Source organism: Macrotis lagotis, chromosome 5, assembly GCF_037893015.1.
Source record: "Macrotis lagotis isolate mMagLag1 chromosome 5, bilby.v1.9.chrom.fasta, whole genome shotgun sequence".
In the NCBI taxonomy this organism is placed as follows: domain Eukaryota; kingdom Metazoa; phylum Chordata; class Mammalia; order Peramelemorphia; family Peramelidae; genus Macrotis; species Macrotis lagotis.
In genome coordinates, this window is record NC_133662.1 from 135,817,506 (window position 1) to 135,838,615 (window position 21,110).

Here is a 21,110-nt window from a genome sequence, read left to right on the forward strand (position 1 = left end):
TATTTCTCTTTAAAGGATTACTACATTTTAATTAGTACCAGAGGTGTATTATGCCAACTATATATATTAGGAAAGAGTAAATAAGCAGTACTTTATATGTGTACTAGGCTATTTGAAAATTCTGGGATTATTTGTCTCTCAATTTAAATATGATATTATGCTTAATACTTTTAAGTTGTTTCATCAATGTTGATATTTTAAATTTCACAGCACAATAGCTATAATAGTCTTCCTCTTTCTAATGCAGAAAATAATTTAATGGGGCACATATTTTCATCTTATGAAACTAAGGAAAACTGAAAATTCCAGAGATGGAAAATTTTCTTCCTTAACCATGAAGATCAGTAGAAGGCCATTTACTATTCCATGAAAGTACCCTTTCACCAAACTGTTTCTAAAACAATTTTCCAGTCTCAGTTTAACATTAGCAGGAGTTACTCTTGGGAAGGCTAGGTGGCACAGTGGATAGAGCACCAGCCCTGGAGATAGAAGAATCTGAGTTCAAATGTGGCCTCAGACACTTAATAATTAGCTAGCTGTGTGGCCTTGGGCAAGCCACTTAACCCCATTTGCCTTGCAAAAAGCTCAAAAAAAAATTGCCTAGCTGTGTGACCTTGGGCAAGTCACTTAGCTCCATTTCCTTAAATTAGAAAATGTTTTTAAAAAGAAATAGTTACTCTTACAATGAGTTCCTGAAAATTGATTAAGAAAAACTATTAAATAGTTTAAATAAATGAAGCAAAATTAAAGTCAAATGCCTCACACAGCAGACTATGTTATAGGAAAGACAGGGACATTGTAATGAAAGAGGAATTTGGTATCAAAGGACTATGGTTCTAATCTTGGCTCTAATTCTTACATATGAAACATTAGATGCCTCACCTATGTGATAAAACTCATTTATTAAATGAGTGAATTTCAATTAGCTGAACTTTAAAGTCATGCCCTGCTTCTATAACTAGTTATAGGATCAAATCATCATATGATCCTATGATCCTCATGGAAAGAAAATTGATCTTAGAATTTCCCTTGGGAAATGAGTATTGATAAGTGAAATCTTTTGAGACAATTATAGCAGTGATATGCTATACATTAAAGCCTACTTCAAAAATTCTAAGGTTGAAAAAAATATTTTCACTGGAAATTCTATACAAAAAAGAGAATAGTTTCATTCTTTCTTGTATAATGAAAAAATATTTCAGGGTTTGCATTAATAATGGATATAGTTTATTTGAGTGAAGGTGAGCAGATGTGTGATTTTAAAAATAAACATGATTCTTTTCAAAAAGTTTCTGAGTCTGTCTTGGCAAATAGACTCCCAGGTATTTTATATTGTCTGAGGTTACTTTGAATGGGATTTTTCTTTCTAGCTCTTCCTGCTGTACCTTGCTAGACATATATAGAAAAGTTCAGTATTTATGAGGGTTTATTTTATAACCTGCAATTTTGCTAAAATTGCTAATTGTTTCTAGTAGTTTTTGGGATGATTTCTTAGGATTCTCTAGGTAGACTGTCATGTCATCTGCAAAGAGTGAGAGTTTTGTCTCTTCCTTCCCAATTCTAATTCCTTCAATTTCTTTTTCTCCTCTAATTGCTGAAGCTAACATTTCTAATACGATATTGAATACTAGTGGTGATATTGGGCACCCTTGTTTCACCCCAACTGTAAAACATTTCTCACACAAATTAAATCAAATTTAAATAAGTGGGAAAATATCAACTGCTCATGGATAGGTAGAGCTAATATAATAAAAATGACAATTCTACCAAAACTAAATTACCTGTTTAGTGCCCTACCAATCAAAATTCCAAAAAATTACTTTAATGAGTTAGAAAAAGTTTTAAGTAAATTCATATGGAGAAATAAAAAAGTCAAGAATTTTCAGGGATTCAATGAAAAAAAGTGCAACAAAAAGGTGTCTTAGACTTACCAGACCTAAAATTTTTATTAAGCATCAGTCATCACAACTGTCTGGTATTGGCTAAGAAATAGAGTGGTGGACCAGTGGAATAGACTAGGAGCAACAGCAGGAAATGATTATAGTAATCTGCTGTTCAATAAACCCAAAGTGTCCAGCTATTGGGATAAAAACTCTCTCTTTGATAAAAATTGCTGGGAAAATTGGAAGTTAGTATGGAAGAAACTTGGATTAGACCAACACCTCACACCCTTTACCAAGATAAGATCCAAATGGTTACAGGATTTAGAAATTAAAAAAACAATACTATAAGCAAATTAGAAGATCAAGGACTAGTTTACCTGTCAGATCTATGGAAAGGGGAGCACGTTTATGACTAAGGAAGAGATGGAGAAAATCACCAAAAACAAACCAGATGATTTTGATTACATTAAATTAAAAAGCTTTTGTACAGATAAAACCACTGTAACTAAGATAAAAAGAAATGTAGTAAATTGAGAAACAATCTTTACAACTAATGATTCTGACAAAGGATTCATTTCTAAAATATACAGAGAACTGAGTCATATTTTTGTAAAAAAAAAAGCCATTCCCCAATTGACAAATGGTCACTGGATATGCAAAAGCAATTTACAGATGAGATCAAAGCAATCCATATCCATTTAAAAAATTGCTCTAAATCATTAATTAGAGAAAAGCAAATTACAGCTTCTCTGAGGTACCACCTCACACCTCTCAGACTGGCCAATATGAGCAGAAAGGATAATGATCATTGTTGGAAGGGTTGTGGGAAATCTGGGACACTATTACAATGTTGGTGGAGATGTGAACTCATTCAACCTTTCTGGAGAGAAATTTGGAACTATGTCCAAAGGGCAGCAAAAATGAGCACACCCTTTGATCCAGCAATACCACTACTGGGTCTGTACCCTGAAGAGATGATGAAAAAGGGTAAAAAATATCACTTGTACAAAAATATTCATAGCAGCCCTGCTTGTGGTGGCAAAGAATTGGAAATGAAGTAAAAGTCCTTCAACTGGGAATGGCTTAGCAAACTGTGGTATATGTATGCCATGGAACACTAATGTTCTATTAGAAACCAAGAGGGGTGGGAATTCAGGGAAGCCTGGAGGGATTTGCATAAACTGATGCTGAGTGAGATGAGCAGAACCAGAAAAGCACTGTACACCCTAATAGCAACATGGGGGTGATGTTCAACCTTGATGGACTTGCTCGTTACATCAGTGCAACAACCAGGGACAATTTGGGGCTGACTGCAATGGAGAATACCATCTGTATCCAGATAAAGAGTCAAGGAGTTTGAACAAAGTTCAAGGACTATTACATTTAATTTAGGAAAAAACCCTGATATCTTATTGCCTGATCTTGCTATCTCTTATACTTTTTTGTTTCTTCCTTAAGGATGTGAAGTCTGTCTCATCACACTCAATTTGGATCAATGTACAACATGGAAACAAAATAAAGATTGACAGATTGCTTTCCATTTGGGTGGGGTGGGGGGAGGTAAGATTGGGAGAAAAATTGTAAAACCCAAAATCTTAAAAAAAAATAAAAAACTTATATATGTGTGTGTGTGTGTGTGTGTGTGTGTGTGTATGTAAACAGATAAGAAAACAGTCAATATATGCCAGATGTTATAAGAAATGTTACGACTCAATGAGATAGTAAAACAGTAGCAACTGGAAGGTAGAAGAGAGAAATTCCTATTATCTAGTCAGGGAAATCCCCAATATTCATCATGTCCCCCCACCCCAAACCAAAAGACAATGAATACAAAATAAAAAAAAATAATGTCTATTACTATAATAGGAAAAAATGAACAATGGACAGAAGATGTACAGTAGTTCAAATAAAGTAGCAGGGTAAATCTAAGGATAATATTTGCTGCTAGGAGAACCTGACACATGAAGATAAAAAATAAATTTAAGACCTTGATATTAAATTTTAAACTAAAATAAAGCAACAAATGCACTATATCACATGATAATTGAAGTTTATATCAGTAAAGATGTGGCAAATCAATTGTCTATATTAAGAGAATAATTACCAAAGATAATAACTTAAAGATGTATTCTCTTCTTCATTAGTACATCAAGAAATTAGAGAATCAGTGAAATAGAAGGGAGCTTAGATTCAACATTGCCACAAACTGTAAGTAAGTCAACTCAAGAACACTTTTTTCCTTAAAAAAGTATTAATCCAATGTTCTGTCTCTGAAATGAACGAAGAAAGATGATTGAAATATCTGACACCATTTCTGCTCTGTCAATCTACAGCAAGGAGAATTAGCAGTTGTGGGAATCATTTATGGGATTTTCAGCAGTTTTCTAAGGATAGATCAATTGAGAAATTGAATAGGTCTGTAATCTGTAACAAAGGGATGCTATTGTTTTGCTATCAATTATACACTTTGAATGGTACATATATGCAACAACTCATAAGAAGGATGTAGTGTTGATCAAAAAAGAACTATTTTCAGAGGGAAATTTCAATGAATTGTTATCCACTAAAATTTGAAAAAGATCTTTGAAGGAAGCTTCAAGGAAGACAATGAATAATAAGAATATAAAGAAAAATTTTCAGATAATTAAAAGAATGAAGTGACTACAGTTATAGTTGATCAAAATATGGAAACAAGGTAGGTTTTGCTTTTGTTATATTTGTTGACCATGAATTTGGAGAGGGTATTTCTCATTCAAAAACAGCATATCATAGTGCCTCTTTTTGGGGTGGCCAAAATATATATATTTATATATATATATATATATATATCAATGTAACAGGATTCTTTGGAAATGATCACTGGAAATAATATGGGTTGGGTTTTTTTGGAAAATTCTGGGAAAAGCATGAACTAAAGAGGGGTAATAGTATAAGCAGGGAAAAAATTATGCAGTAACAACATCATAAAGAAAACAACTCTGAAAGAACTTATATATTGTGGCAATGCAATGGTTACAATTTTGAAAGATTAGATGATGTCTTGATCATGAAAATCTTATCTTGTTTCTGAATGAGTGGTAATATACTGGGAAAAAATTAAGACAAAATTCTTGAAAACAGGTCATTGTAGAAATTTGTTTTGCATGATTATGCATATATAATAATTTAATTTTTTTCTAAATGGGAAGAGGAGATGAAAGAGAAAAATAAATCTATATAGTCATTAAAAATGAAATTAGTATTTTAAATAAAAATACTATATTTAAAAATAAAAGCTATTAAGTAATAAATACTTGTAAATAAGAACTGGCCAGTGTTAAATACAGATGAAAAGACTGAAGAGGTTTGAGGGGTTCTAGTGCTGGTAGAGACATCCTATCATTTGTTAACTCATGAGGCACAGCGATACAATGGTTAGATAATAGGTGTGCATGTGTTTCTTCAAAATAAACCAAAAATCCATCAGCCTGTAGTTCTAACTAGTTGCATAGGAGCTTCAATTCTTTTTTCTTCAATGCAAAATATACAGGTTGCCAAACAAAGAGATAATGTTTTTCCATCACTAATATGGGAGCATGTCACAGAATGAATTTATCTTTCAGAAGCAATAAGAACCATAATCAAGTTGATAATCAATATGTGAAAACCATCAATACCTCTTTAGGACTTTGACTTGCATACCTCCAATGCTGGAACTGGAAAAAATGAATCCGATCTAATTATTCTTATCCATGACAACTTTTCAAATATGAAAAGGCAGGTATCATGCCCTTCTACCCTGCTGCCACTGCCCCCCTCCCCGGATTTCTATTTATTCAAACATTTCACACACAAGGTTATTGGAAATATTATAGGTGGGATTCATTTGTATAACAATAAATTAAGAGAAAAGCATAGTCAGAAATCATCTTGAAGCCTAGAATCATTTCAATTTTATACAAGTTCTAAAAGTACTGAGATTCTTCAGGGAAAAAAAAGTTTAAGTTTCTTTTTCTATCGACAATAAATTCAGAAATACTGCACACGGTAATCTTGATTTTTTCAGAAAATTAAAACATAAGTGATAATAAATAGAAACAGACACAGGTGCTCTGAATAGCAATCTATAGAAACATCCATTTATTTATTCTCCCCATCTCTATATATTCTTTCTTCATCCTATGACTTAAGACTATTATATTTTGAGTTGATTAGGTTAAAATAGACTTCACTACATTAAAGCCTTATCCCATCAACTGACAGGCAGATTAGGCCTTTTTAAGGAAAATCTCCTTAATAATTGAAGCTATCCAAATGTTGAATGATCTGATAGAGCAGAAAGCAAAGGTCTTTAAGGAAAAGCACAATGATAATCTGCAATCTCTATCTTCAAAAAAAAGTTAGACAAACATGCTATACATATAAAAGAATTTTTAAGCATCTAAGAATTAGATCATACCTACCGTGAGATCCCTACTAACTCTAAGATTTTATGAGTTAAAGTATTATAAAATCATAGAATTATATGTTTAGAACTGTAAGGAACCTTAAAGCTATGTAAAACCAAACTTTCATACTTATTATAAATGAATAAATGAGGTCCACAAAGACTTGTGACTTACCTAGGGTAATCCAGCTAATCAGTGTCTATGAATTTCAAATTAATCATTCTATTCATACCTTCTTGAAAATTTCTTCCAAGGTTTTTTTTAATTTAAAATATATCTCTACCTTGGCTAATGTAATTCTTAAAAATTTAATTTTTATATGTTATTCTATTCTGCATAATTTGTGCACTGATCCCTCAATGAAACTAACCTTGACCCAGAGATCTGAGTGTATCCATCATGCAGCTAAACTCTGAACAATTTAATTGTCTTTTGTTGGACGAAACATTGTAGAAATACTGCCCTAAAGGTTTTTCAAAATGCAATTTATCATACTGACAGCTCTCCATCTTATGAACCATACTCAAGTAAATCTAGTTTGTGAAATACTTTAAAATGGAAGAAATTTTCTTTTTTTACTTCCAACTATTCTAAGAAACTATTTTGTTAAGTTGAATACAAAGAAATTGGAAGAATAATGGGATTTAACTAAGAACTAGAAAACAAAATACTTAAATTCCTTCATAACAACACATTTTTAAGTGGATAGAAAGGAAAAGGATGAATCTTCAGAAGATCAGTACAAGCCAATCTGAGTAAAGTTGCATGATAAAATAAGTGAATTAAAATATAAATTGTGCTACTATGGCTTTGATGCATTTTCATAATCAAATTTATCCACACTGGCCCAAGAGACTAGTATGCCTTACCTGCAGCCACAGCTTGTTATTCACAGCATCTCTCCCCGTGGCAATACATTGAAATGTAGCATTCTGCCCTGCATTGACCTCTACATCACCCAGCCTCAAGAAATGAGGGGATTTATCTATGGAGAGAGGGGGGAAAAAGATAATCACAACTAACATGGAATCTCATATTATACATTTTTATTTCTCAAAGATTAACAAAATTGTTAATTCTCAAATAGAACAATATAAATTCCTTGAAAACATGTTCTAATCTTTCAAGAGATATTCTATTCTCTTCACAGGGAAGAAAAATATTTTCTTCTCTCTCTCTAACAATCTACTTTCCCCTCCTTTCAGTACCTTTGATTGCTTTTTAAATATTCTACCATAGCCAATACAACATTGTAAATATAATGGGCATTCAATAATGGCTGGGTAACAACTATTGAAAATCCTAAGTGAATAATAATCAAACCACTACAAACTGCAATAAGGAAAAACAGACTCCAGTATCAAAAGCATTTGGTTAAAGTTAAAAAAATGATAGCACTCAGAAACAAATTCAATCTTATCTGATGTATAAAAATTACACTAATGGCAAAGACAACTAAATACCTCATTTAATTAGTCACTCTTTCATTCCTTCCTACTGCCAGTACAGACAGTACAATTGCCATAGCTTTCTCTATCTAGTGCTACCAAGAAAATGGCATTTCAGGTGTCATTTAAGTATGGTAACACTTTGTTTTAACTAAATCATTATGGCAGCACAGCCTTAAGAAAGTCGACCTAATGAAATATTAGACTGACAAAAGTAATGCCTATAGTTGAAAGATATGTGAGTTATATATCTCTTTGACATATTTTTGTACAATTATATATTAGAACTGAAATTTTTCTAATATATTTCTTTAAAATATCAACTTGAAACTATTTCAATTAGGAAATATTTAGGCTCATTTAAATATAATAATATTGGGAAATTAAAGTTTATGTCATCAGTGATTCTTTAGCTATTTTTGTTTATATGCCAAAGTATTTTTTTGACATCAATATCTATTTTTATGGGATTCAAGTGATCATACAATATTCATGTGGAAAATATAAGTCCTCTTACAATCAGTTGTTAGGAAATCTTGCTTTAACAATTCTCTGTAATTGTTATGTTTAATGGATATTTTTTGACCAAGAGATAAGTAGGAATGCCTACTTGAAAAAAGATCAGATTTTAACAAATAGACCATAATATGTAGAATCATGTATAATGAAGTGTGCTAAAAGCGACATTAATCAGCATTCTAATTTGACATAAGAATCTATCTGAACATTTGGAGTAGAATAGGCAAAGCTAGTTACTATATTTGGCAGTTTTTTTTTTCCTTCTGTTTCTAGATTCTGCCTAGTACTATAAAGTCACACCTATGCACATGCCCACATCTTCTGAGAGAAATTCCACAATTTAAGGAATATATTGAATCGACATTGACAGAAATGTGTGTATATACAAGTGTCTATATACAAATATATATATATATATATATATATATATATATATATATATTCATGTGCCTATACATTCAATTGTGACTTTAAAAGAAAGTTCAGATAGTCTGTCCATCTGCACAAGTCAGAAACTGCATCTAACACTAAAGTTTTCAGCAGTTTTTTCTATTAAATAGCTTAGGTGAAAAAATTCTCAAATAAATACAGTACAAAAATACATAGGAGATATGGCAATTATTCATATAAACTGATGAAAAGGGAGCTGGTACAAGGAAATGTGAGAAAAAAAGGTTACATTAACTGCACAATATTAAATTGAGTACCAGAATAAATTCAAATAAACAAATTATTGTAGTCCTAACATTCTATTGGATACTAGATAATAAGTTTTTAGTCCATAATTGATGGGCCTGAGGTAGATATATATATATATGTAAGGGCTTACACATAATAGGTACTTAATAAAAGATTTTAAAACTGAAATGAATTAATGGGAACGGGATACATTCCTCAAGACTGAGGAATATTTCTTACATAAGCTATTCCAAGAGCCATAAAATGATTTTCCTGGAGACAGCAAAGAGAAATGCTATAGACAAGAGAGAGTAGTGATCAAGTGATGAAAACTCAAGTCTGTGACAACACGAAACAAGCCCTGAGAAACCCCAGGAAAACACAGCTTTTAATTATACTTACCACAAGGATAGCTCAGAACTTGGATGTCATCAATGGCAATGTAGCCATTTCTCTCATCTGAGACTTCAGCCTCAAATATTACCTGTCAGAATAAAAAGAAAAATGTTCATATCACTCATTTCTTCACCATTCTCACAGTTAAAGAGTAGATGGCGCATGACTTTTTAATACAGTGGATTTTCCATAAGGATTAAAAGATATTTTATTATGTAACATCTTAAAGTTTGATCACATTCTAAATTTTAATCACAAAAGATCATAGGAATATTAAAACACTAATTATTATGTGACAAACTTGTCACTCAGCCTGAAAAAAAACTAATGAAAATTGCTATTTTATATTTGGTAGGCAATATGTGGCCTTCAAAAATAAGCTATGTAGCAAAAATATACATGAACACACCATCACATATACATACCACACCATCACATATACATACAATTGAAATGGAGATAAACTTGGATAAAGGACTGGGACAAACTTGTACTACTACATTTCATTACCAAATCTCAATTGAGATTAATTGATCCTCACAAAATTTCTGTGAGGAAGGTCAAACAGAATAATTTCATTATATATGTATTAACCACTTAAGATTAAAGAAGGGAATTAATTTAAGATTAAAACAAAACAACAATATGATACTAGTCTTATTGGAAAAGGACCTGATGATATTCTACAAGGAAGAAACAATATATTCACAAATAAGTACAAAGATAATATATATGCAGAATAAAGCTAAAGCTCTTTGGAGTTTTATAAAGGAGAAAACTAAGTACTAGGAAGATCTTCTCTGGGAGATGGAACCTGAATATTATATAAAGTGGAGTTGAGGATAGAGGATGAGAGAAGAAAACTGTATCCCAGGTCATTGAGCTAATAAATAAGCAGCTGATTGGGAAACAGAACTATGTAAGGGTTCTTTGTACTAGAGCTTTCTTATATATGTAGGATGAAGGAAAGCAATATTGAGCTTCCTGATGTGAGGGAGAGAGAGAAAAGGCAGTTACATAATCTGTACCCTATTACATTAGGAACTGGGATTAAATCAGAAAAAGATCTAATTTTCCTTAGTCACAGGTGTTATAAATCATTATTAGACTAGATTGGATTGATATTAGATTAGTAATAGCAGTATCAACAAGTTGAAGCCTAAATCTGAGGAAGGGAGCAAAATCCACTTCCAAAGAAGTAGGCACATAATTTCAGGGAAGTAATGATAACAAGGTTTCTCCCCAGGAAAGAATCCCTTTTAGAAAAGGAAAAAATGAATTCATTATGCAATTCCAGAGGAACAATTATGGGGTAGGGGGAATAGGTTGTTCAACAATATGAAGAAATATGATGTAGATGGATTATTCCCCACCAAAGAAATAGAGGAACAAGGTTTAGTGAAGGATAGTAAAGATAGATTTAGAGCTAAGGATGCATCCCTACATCAATCCTAATTCTGATAATGAAGTCTCAGATCATAAAACACTATTTTGTGGACTTTAATATAGGATAGCATGGAGCTCCATAGAACAAAAATGATGACTATAGCCATAATTTTCACTGTCAGCATGCAGAATAATATCATATGGTCCAAGGGATATCTGAAGTCTCCTTACACCTCGGTGCTCATTCTATTTCTTATTACATCTTTATTATCTCTTATAAGTATTATAGTACTATAAATTAACAAATATTAGATTAAATGAATAATTTGATATACAGAAAAAAGCTAAAAAAGAATAACTATACATGGAATTTTGGATTTAGTTGGGGTTTTTTTGGCTAAGTATATGCTAATTTCAACATATAGTTTTCAAAGCTGTTTGTCTTTATTTCTTTCTCACTGTCCATTTAGTTTCTTCTCATATACCTGGGCAGCTAAGTGGCACAGTGTATAGAGCACTGGATTTGGATTCAAGAGGACATGAGTTTGGATGTGATCTCAGAGACTTGGCACTTACTACCTGTGTGACCTTGGGCAAGTCACTTAACCCTGAGTGCCTTGTAACCAGGGTCATCTGCAATCATACTAATTCAAATCTGACCACTGGACCCAGATGGCTCTGGTGAAAAAAAAGTAAGGCTGGTGACTTAGTACAGCAGCCCCTCACTCAAATCCAATTCACATGTTTGTCATGTAGTGGCCTTCTTCGAAAATGAAGGACATACATTAGATCTCATATGCATACCATTACTAAAAACAACAATTACCCTAATTCACCTAACTTTTGTAAGTTTGAAATATAACCTATTTTTTAAAGTTGACTTCAAAAATCATCTTCCTTCAAAAGGAAGATTCTACAAATGATAAATAGCCTCTTCTTTCTCTTACATCACATGACATTTGTACATCTCTTAGACAATAAAATTTTAAAATACTTTTAGACTCGAGCATCTACGTTATCATTTTCATCCACCCTTGAAAGGTGTGATTCCATTACACATTCACATTGTGTTATTCTGACTCAGAACACTTCATACATTAGTAATATGTCTCAATAGTGGCCGTACTATATTTCTTGGTAAAATGTAAATACTGATAAAAGCTAATTAGGTCTATTCTGGAATTTAATTATGGTGAATTTATTATATAGTATGACATATATGATAGATTATAAATAAATGTTGTAATAATGCAGGGTTCCAAAAACAGAAGGGACCCTAACTCACATACCCTTGCAACTCCTCCCAGGTACATGGGAGTGCTCGGTATAGTCCTTAGTTACTGATTAACTGCCACTAAGATAATCATAGTACTACAAAAGCTCTTAGAAGTAAATGGTTCTGCTCTTTACTTTCTAAGGGCAGAGCTCTTCCCAGACTTAATTTGTCTCACTCACATTCTGAGGGGTCTCTGAGTCCTGCTGGCAGACAATATTTAAGTTCACTCTACCACTACAATTTTCAACAAGTCATTCCATTCTCACTCCATAAATTGAACAAGCATTTATTAAACCACTATTACAAATCAGATATTAAAAGAAAAAAATAAATCAATCTCTATACTCCTAACTCTTAGCATCAATGTCACATGTTACAACCTTACATAATGTATGAAGTACAAACATCACAATATTAAACATCCATTCAAAGAAGGTGACCACATGAGAAACAAGAGAAAAATAAGCAATAAATGTATATATCACATATACTTAATGTTTGATAACAATATGCAATAATCATGACGATGATACTATTCTAGGCTTATAGCCTAAAAGAGACCAAAGAATGAGGAAAATAATTCATAAAAGAAAAAAGCTGTAACTCTTTTTTGTGGTGGCAAAGAAATAGAAAGAGGGTAACCATTTTTAGAATATAACTAAACAATTTAGAGTATGACTGTAAAAAAGTATTTCTGTATCTTAAGAATTTATATAATTAACAGTTTCAGAGTAACTGTGATGGCTTATATGAACTGACATAAAGAAAAGTGAGTAGAACTGGGTGTGAGATCTATAAAATAACAACATTATTGAGAAAAACCTTAAAAAAGATGATCGCTCTGATCAATGCAATGATCAATAACTTTCCAAAGGACAAAAGAAGAAAGATGGTACCAACTTCCTGACAGAAAAGTGAAAGCCTCAGTTTGGACTTAGTCCAAATTTTGGACATAGTCAATGTAGGAATTTACTTCTTTTTTTTTTTTTGACAATGCACATTTTCTACAACAGTTTTTTTTGGGGGGGATTTGTTAAATTGGGGAGTTGGAAAAGAGAGATAAAAATGTCTATTATTTGAAAAGATAATTATAATTAAATTTTATGATAGTTCATGTTTACTTATGGCTAAAAGATTTCTTAAGAAATTAATGAATAAAATTTAATTCTCATATTCATAATTATGTTTGTTGAATGAAACAAATATGGATATTAATAAAAAGAAGGATTTTTGTGGTAAGAAAAACTGGCAAAAAAAATTTGAAAAACCTATGCTCAATAACATAGCATTCTTACATAATATGTTTCATTTAAGGGCTTCACATTATGTTTCACGATGAGATGGAGGTTACTGTAGGTTTCTGAAGATCACAGGAGCACAGCCTATGCTTATGAAATTTCTATCAAATTAGAAATGATCATTATAGGCCCGAGGGCAGAATGGTTCAGCTATATGAAGATGTCTATCTTGATAGAGAGGCTTCTATCATCTTAAGGTTCATAATTCTGTGATTTTTGTTACAACAGCAATAAAAGTAATAAAAAAATCTTGTTCAGGTGCTTTGATTTTTCTAACAAAAATGGCAGAATGAGAAAGAAGAGGGTGGTGACTGCTCAGAGTATCAAAGTTATTAGATGTTGTGAATGTTAACTTAACCATTAATAATGAGAATGTGCCAGGTTGTCACACTACTGGGGAAATGTGCAGTCAGATTTCCATTTTGGTTAAGACAATTGGGAAAAACATAAAATTAAAATAACTAAAACCTGATATTTAAAACAAGTTGATTACAAAAGGAGATGGAAAAAAGTTAAGATAATCATTCATTTACTACTTCTTTGAGAAATTAAATCAATATTAAATACACTCATAAAAAAAGTATTGAAAACTTCCTAAGCTGATCTAATTTTTGATAACCTTGTCAAGAGGAAAAGCAAGAAAGCCTGTAAAACAATATGGAGAAAGATGAAAGATTATAAAGCAGTGAAAATAATTGAGGAAAATATAGATTGAGAGAAAAATTGACTTGAAACAAAATAGTTGCCATGATAGAATGATTGCTCATGTGTGTATGTATGTGTGTGTGTGTATATATACATGCATGTGAGAATAAGAGGAAATGATCTACCAACAATTCTATTGAAATCAATTCTAATAGCCAGCCATCTTGAAACTAATACAGAAGGACTGTTCAGTTCCAATATTTTGTGCTCTATGTGAGGAAGTGCCAATGAACTTCTTAAAGTAAAGTGAAGATGAGTATCTTAAACAGATGAACAGTGAAATTTCATTTCACATCCTTATCTGGTAAAAGGGACAAAAAAATGGTCAAAACTGGAGTAGGTATAGCAGGATAAATGCATTAGATCACCAATAAAAGCAATATTAATTGGTCCAAGTAGTGTCCAAAATAATATGAAATCATGAAGGTACTCATATTTTTTCTTTTTATTAATTATTTATTCCCCAGAAATCGAGGGCAGAAGGAAATGAATACTATGTACAGAAATATTTATAGTATCACTTTTTTTGAAGCAAAGAATTGGAAAGAAGATAAATACTTAAAATATTTTGGAATAAAAACAAAATATAATTTTATTATAGGAAGAAAAATGAGTAACATGACAGATTTGAATATTCCAAGATGTTTATGGATTAATACTGAATAAAGTGAGTAGAATCAGTAGAACAATTTAATAAATGATCATTACAATGTGTGGGGAAATAACCTAATGAGATTTCAGGAGTCTGACTAAAGTAGCAGCCAATAAAGACTTCAGAAGATCATTGATGAAATATACCTTCTTCCTCTTTCCAAAGGCTAATAATTTGAGGTACAGAATCAGATATTCATTTTCAGTAATATTAAAAGTCTGAATTTGTTTTGCAAGGCAATTCATATTGTTTGGGATTAGGCATGTGAGTAAATGAGGATATATACATATATATATATATATATATATATATATATATATGACATTTAAAAATATACAGTAGATGAAGAAGATTCTGAGAAGATACAAATAGAGTTAAATAATTGCCTTGAATGAATAGTGAATATAAAAATACCACTCTGTTTATTATATGTAGAATTTCTTTTTTTTTTCAGGATTTTGCAAGGCAAGCAGGGTTAAGTGACGTGCCCAAGGCCACACAGTTAGGTAATTATTAAGTGTCTGAGACCAGATTTGAACCCAGGTACTCCTGACTCCAGGGCCGGTGCTTTATCCACTACACCACCTAGCCACCCCATGTAGAACTTCTTAAAAAAAAAGACAAACTGAGTAAAGGAGAATGAAAGTTTAAAGACTATGCTCAAGTTTCAGGTGCCTGTGTTCCTAGATAAATGAAAAAACAAAGATAATTATGGTCAACAATTCTCTATCTGTGATCAAGAGATGCATGGGGCCAAAGATTATTATCCTCATTCTAGAAAATGTTTTCAACAAGGTTCAAAAACAAAAGGGATTTTCAATAGATAGCTGCTGATGACATCAACAGTATAAAAAATGGTATCCTTGTAAAGACTATGATTTATATATATTAAAAAGGCCAGACCACTAATTTACACACACACACACACATACATGCACATGCACTTACATACACACACACAGCCCAAAAATTGATTAGATAGAAGAGAGGTATATATTAAAGAAAACTGACTATACTTATAACGATAATAATGTATTCTTTTTTTTTTTTTTTGGTTTTTCTAAGGCAAACGGGCTTAAGTGGCTTGCCCAAGGCCACACAGCTAGGTAATTATTAAGAGTCTGAGACCGGATTTGAACCCAGGTACTCCTGACTCCAGGGCTGGTGCTTTATCCACTGTGCCACCTAGCCGCCCCCAATAATGTATTCTTTATAAGAAATCTGCAGATTTTTATACACAAATATTCTAGTGATACTTTATAATGAAGAATCCTCAAAGCATACAGGTTCACTTGTCTTAAGAGTTCTGAAAGATCTAAAAAGCAGTACATTGGGATGACTTTGATACCAGAAGGAGAAATGCTATGTTTGAAGTTAAAGATCCTAGGTTGAAAGTCTAGCTCTATCACCTATACTCTCTATGTCCCTAGACAATTCAATTAACCATCTTGGTGTTCATTTTCCTTATCTATAAAAAATGGTGTTGATTGAGGTAACTTCTGAGTTTCCTTCCAGCTCTAAATTAATAATCCTTATTAAATGTATTACTTTTTTAATGAAAAAATACATCAACTTTGGTTTAAAGGGGAAATCACTAAGGAAACATGTAAGGAGTAAAGAGAAATAGTCTAATCAGGTAGGGTAGTAATTGCTACAGATGAACACATAACTCTATCCCATATGCCACTTAACTACAAAAGATTTCATATCAGATAAGAAACGTATGGGATGAATAGATGAATATAGCATAAATAGGATGGCAATATATGGGTAATGGAACATCCACATCAATGGGTCACATCACTGAAATATAGAAATACTAGATTTTCTATATTATTAGTGACTTATATAGGAAATAAGTATTTATATTACCATTTGTATGTTTACTTCAGAAATTATTTTAACTTGAAGACTTGCTCTACTTCTATTTTCAATATTGTTAAAATTTCTTTGTTTCTGAATTTGTTTTAGGGATTGGAATTATTGCACCCCTGAGAAAAGTATTTTACATGCTCATTTATTTTCAACTTCATTCAAGAGGATGTAATAAATCTAGACCTTAGATAAAAAGGAAACTAAAGAAATGTTTCTTGATTGTGAGAAAATAATTAGTTTCTCTTTTTAGTGACCTTTTTCTCTCTGTTAGGAGCTGGTTTTGCATCATTAACAAAAGCCAGAGGAAATTTCTAAGAGTCTATCCCTTGGCTGTTAAAGATCTAATCAGCTGTCTCACTTCACCAGAGCATTCAACTCATAAAGTTCTTCTGTCCAAACCTTCAAAAGAGTGGAGGAAGAGAGTAGGAAAGATTCCTACTTTGTAAATTAAGCAAAGCTTGTGGTAATGGGTCAGTTCTAATAGAGTAAGCATTCTCAGGAGAGGGCTTTTTAATAGAATGGGTTTGTTGTTGTGACATAGAATGAGCTCTACTTTGTTCACATACTGATTTTTTTTTCCCTTTGACTCCATTACCCTAAAAGCCTTCTCATCTAAGTTTTGCAACTGTAGCAACATTTCTGGACTACTGATTGAAAATAGGAGTAAACTGGTAGAGAGAAGGTAATGAGAATAAGTGATTTTATTCATGTTTAAGTTGCTTTAACTAATACTTTGCAAAATAACTAAAGACCAATGGTATTTTTGGCTTACAATTTTGGCTGAATAGAGATATTACAATGTCACCCATATTAAAAAAGTGAAATTTTATCAAAAAGGAAAACCATCACTTTTTTAATTTAAAAAATAGCTTTAATTTTAACTTTTACTTCCAAATGTACACCTCTGTCTAAAGTCTACCCAGAAAACTATGCATTATTACAAAGGCAGATTAAAAATAGAGATAACAAAAGCAGTAAGCAAAGATAAATCAACATATAAACTCAACCTGTTCACAAATGAAAATTTCCACTCACAGTACTCTACCTCTAAAAGGAAAGGAAGAGATAACAATATAAATATTATCTTATTGAGATTTAAAAGAAATTAAAATATTTTCAAGGAAGTAAAAAATTCAGAAAATCTAAAATATGAACAGAGCAGAAACTGGAATATAGGACTGCATTCATATAAGTAATAACCTTATATATTTAGGATTATTTTGCTTTTTTAAAAATTCAGCTTATATTGAGGTCTCTGATAACACAAATCAAATACTTATTAGTATTTATGAATGTAGGTATTTTAATACTGATTTTTATGTATAATTGAAATTGAGGTGTAAAATATCTCAGCAGAGAAGGAAGTGTAACAGTTAATTTAAACTTACAAGTTTAATGATTCATAACTTCTCTTCTTTTATTAGAATGGAGACAAAATCTTGACTAAAAACATCACAATAGTGCCAAATATCCCAAGTGTCTTTTTATAAAAATGATTTCTATGTAAAAGCAATCTTACTGAGAAGGGGAAAATAGGACAAAGGTGTTTAGTACATTTTTACCTAATTCATGAAATTTTGTTGACATAATAAAGTATCTTCCCTGGAGGAAGTCCTGGGTACTTTTGCTGAACTAATTTAGAAGCCACAAAAACATAATTACTTCCATTTCAATGCTAAATGATGATATGAGGCAGTTTTCTGCTCACAGGGCCCCAGAGGATCTTAAATACCATCAATCTAAGACGTGTAGTCAAACTTTTTAAAATCTAGGTTTGCTTTTTTTTTAATTGTACTTTTTAAAAATGAAAGGAATAACCTTTTCAAAGGCATACTTTCCATTCATAAAATCATAGATTTGAACTGGAATATGGCCTATAAATCATCTATTCCAATTTTGTCATACAAAATTGAGGATATTTGGAATTCTAATGGAGATGTGTTTCAAAAATACAATCAGTTGTTTAGGTATTCAAGGGATAGTAAACAACATACTGGGCAACAAACTACATCAGATTTTTAACCAGGTCGAATTTGCATTTGAACATGACAACAAATAATAGTTACCAATGAGACAGTTGGAGGACTGATTATTTCATATTTTTTCTGTCTTTTCTAGCATGAAAATAATTAATCTATGCTTAATTTGAAGTATGATAAATCCTCATAGCTATGGACTTGCTAAAGTGATCTCAGAATTCAAGTCACCGAACAAAAGATGAATTACAAATACAAAGTTCATCTATAGGACAACCAATTGGACATATATGAAAATAAATGTCCAGAATATCTGATAGATGTTAACCTAGTTTCTGATAGAAGACCTCTAATAAGAGGGGACTATTTCCCCATGTAGCCCATTCTACTTTTGAAGAATTTTAATTGAAAAGAAACATTCTTGCCAAGGAATCATGCCAAAATCTACCTCTCTGTAAATGCCATTCATTGTTCCTATTTTTGTGCTCTAGGATAAACAGAATAATACTTCTTCACCTGATAATGTTTCATGATTATGACTGTCTTGAATACTCGAGAATTTCACTACCCAAGCCAACAAAGAGGAAATATGCTGAAAAAGAGAGACCCCAATACTAATCTAGCCATATATGCCTCTTGGGATCTAAGATATTCTTGAAACATTCTAAACAAAATACATTCCGATCCTTAGTAGTAATATATTCCATTCTTTGATGCTTCAGTGAGAAACTAAAGAGACTAAAGCTGTGGATCAATATTGGCCTGACAGCTTCACACTCCAAAAGAAAACAGGCCAATTGTTTGCCCTATATCCTAGAGGGAAGGGGAAGGAGGAGAGAATGTTTTATTTACATTGGGACACCCAGTTAAGTACACAGAATTGATGCCAACTGGCATGTTTGTCATTGCATGTTTTTACCTTCAAGCTAAATTGAATTAAATGAGGAAGAATGTTGTCTCCAAGAATTTTGGCATGCATTTTCCTTCCATTGATCTTTTATTGTTTTTAATAAAAAGACCTTATCCACTTACAAATATTTTCTTTGGTTATTTACTAGTGAGTAGCCAACCATCAGTCCAAAATCAGAAGAACACCCATGTAGTTGAAGGGATATATTTCAAGATAAGATCTATTTCACATTTTATCTAATATGCCTAGGTAATTAATAGCCATAAAACAAGTAGTTTTTCTCTTCTACTCCACAGAGATTTGATGAAGATATTTCAAATTTTCAAAATTATTTTTTTCATAATTTCACTAAAGTAACAGGAAGATTATCTAGTAGAGTTGGAGGATGAGTTGAGATAACTAGTTGATGACACACTACTCTAAAGATGGTGAGCATAAAGTTGAAAAGATAAGTGTCATTGTAGTCTTTACTAAACATTGAAAAAAGTGATTGAACAAGATGAAAGAGATAGGAAAGAAATATTCTTAAGGACATAGAATGCAACTAAAACCAGAAAAGTAAAAACCACCTAAAAATATTTGAACTTAAAGGCCTTCCCTATGAGTTGACTAGACCATCAATAAGCATTTATTAAGAACCTCATTTATGCCAGTCATTGGCATACTTTCAAAAGAACTATATATCATGAACATCATTTTTAAACATGAAAAGGAGAACAAGAAATTCATCAGTAAAATGACACTTCTGTAACTTTGCAATCATGGCTCTGCCATCTGTGCTATATTTTACAGTTAGTTGTCTTAGACAAAAATAAAAGATGATTGGCAAAGGTTTCTATTTCTTTTACTCGTTTATCAACAAGGCACTGAATTACATTACTATTTTTCCTGGCTCTTAGAGATGTATCACTTGTCTTCTTGCAGTCCACAAGCAGAACCTTTAAAATTTTAATACCAACAGTCCAATCTTGCACATAGGAGAGTAGAACACTTCACTCAAACAACTATATCTAAAAAATGTCTTTGAATTAAAGCAAGTTGGTATATTGGTTGGTAAAATTACTCGATTTATTCTTATGTCATATAAGGAAGGTTTTATATATGGTTCAAACTTCTTCACATGTATTAAATACTAGTTAGGATCAACCCAAGATAATAAAAGATGAGTTTTAAATGAGTAAGATGATTTCAAGTAGATAACAAATAATGGAGACAACTGTGAAAGTTCTTGTGAGGATCAAATCTCTAGTCTTTTCAAATCCTAAAACCTCTATAAAAATGCTAGTTGTTATTATTTATTATTATTATTATTAATGTATATTCCGATGATTTCTTTCTCTTATAATACAAGATTCAGAACAGTATAAAATGGTCATTTAGTCAATTGAGTCTCATTCAGTTTCTGTTAAAGAAGAGAAACATTAGGAGGATATTATGAATGACAGGTTCTACAAAGATTCTTATCTTTAAATAATTGTTGATAAACTAATTATGAAATATGAAGAGATTCAAAAATTGATGTGTTGAAATCCTTCTAGAGACATGGAACATGTCAAAATTGAAATTTTCAATAGCAATGAAACAAGAACACAAAAAGAAAGTAGCAGCAAATTAGGAGAATTTATCAAAGGTTCTCCTTTCCATCTACAAATCCATTAACACAATGTAAATTCAATAATTT

General features: G+C 31.6%; 1 protein-coding gene across 3 annotated transcripts in view; it reads right to left on the reverse strand.

The window, feature by feature from the left end:
- Positions 1–21,110, reverse strand: part of PTPRK (protein tyrosine phosphatase receptor type K) — a 721,956-nt gene that overhangs the window by 322,601 nt on the left and 378,245 nt on the right. For all 3 annotated transcript variants that reach the window (XM_074187554.1, XM_074187553.1, XM_074187555.1), the window contains 2 exons: positions 9,358–9,439; positions 7,180–7,295 (listed from right to left, as the gene is read on the reverse strand). In XM_074187554.1, the coding sequence (XP_074043655.1) occupies positions 7,180–7,295; positions 9,358–9,439 (198 nt within the window). The remainder of the gene's footprint in view (positions 1–7,179; positions 7,296–9,357; positions 9,440–21,110) is intronic.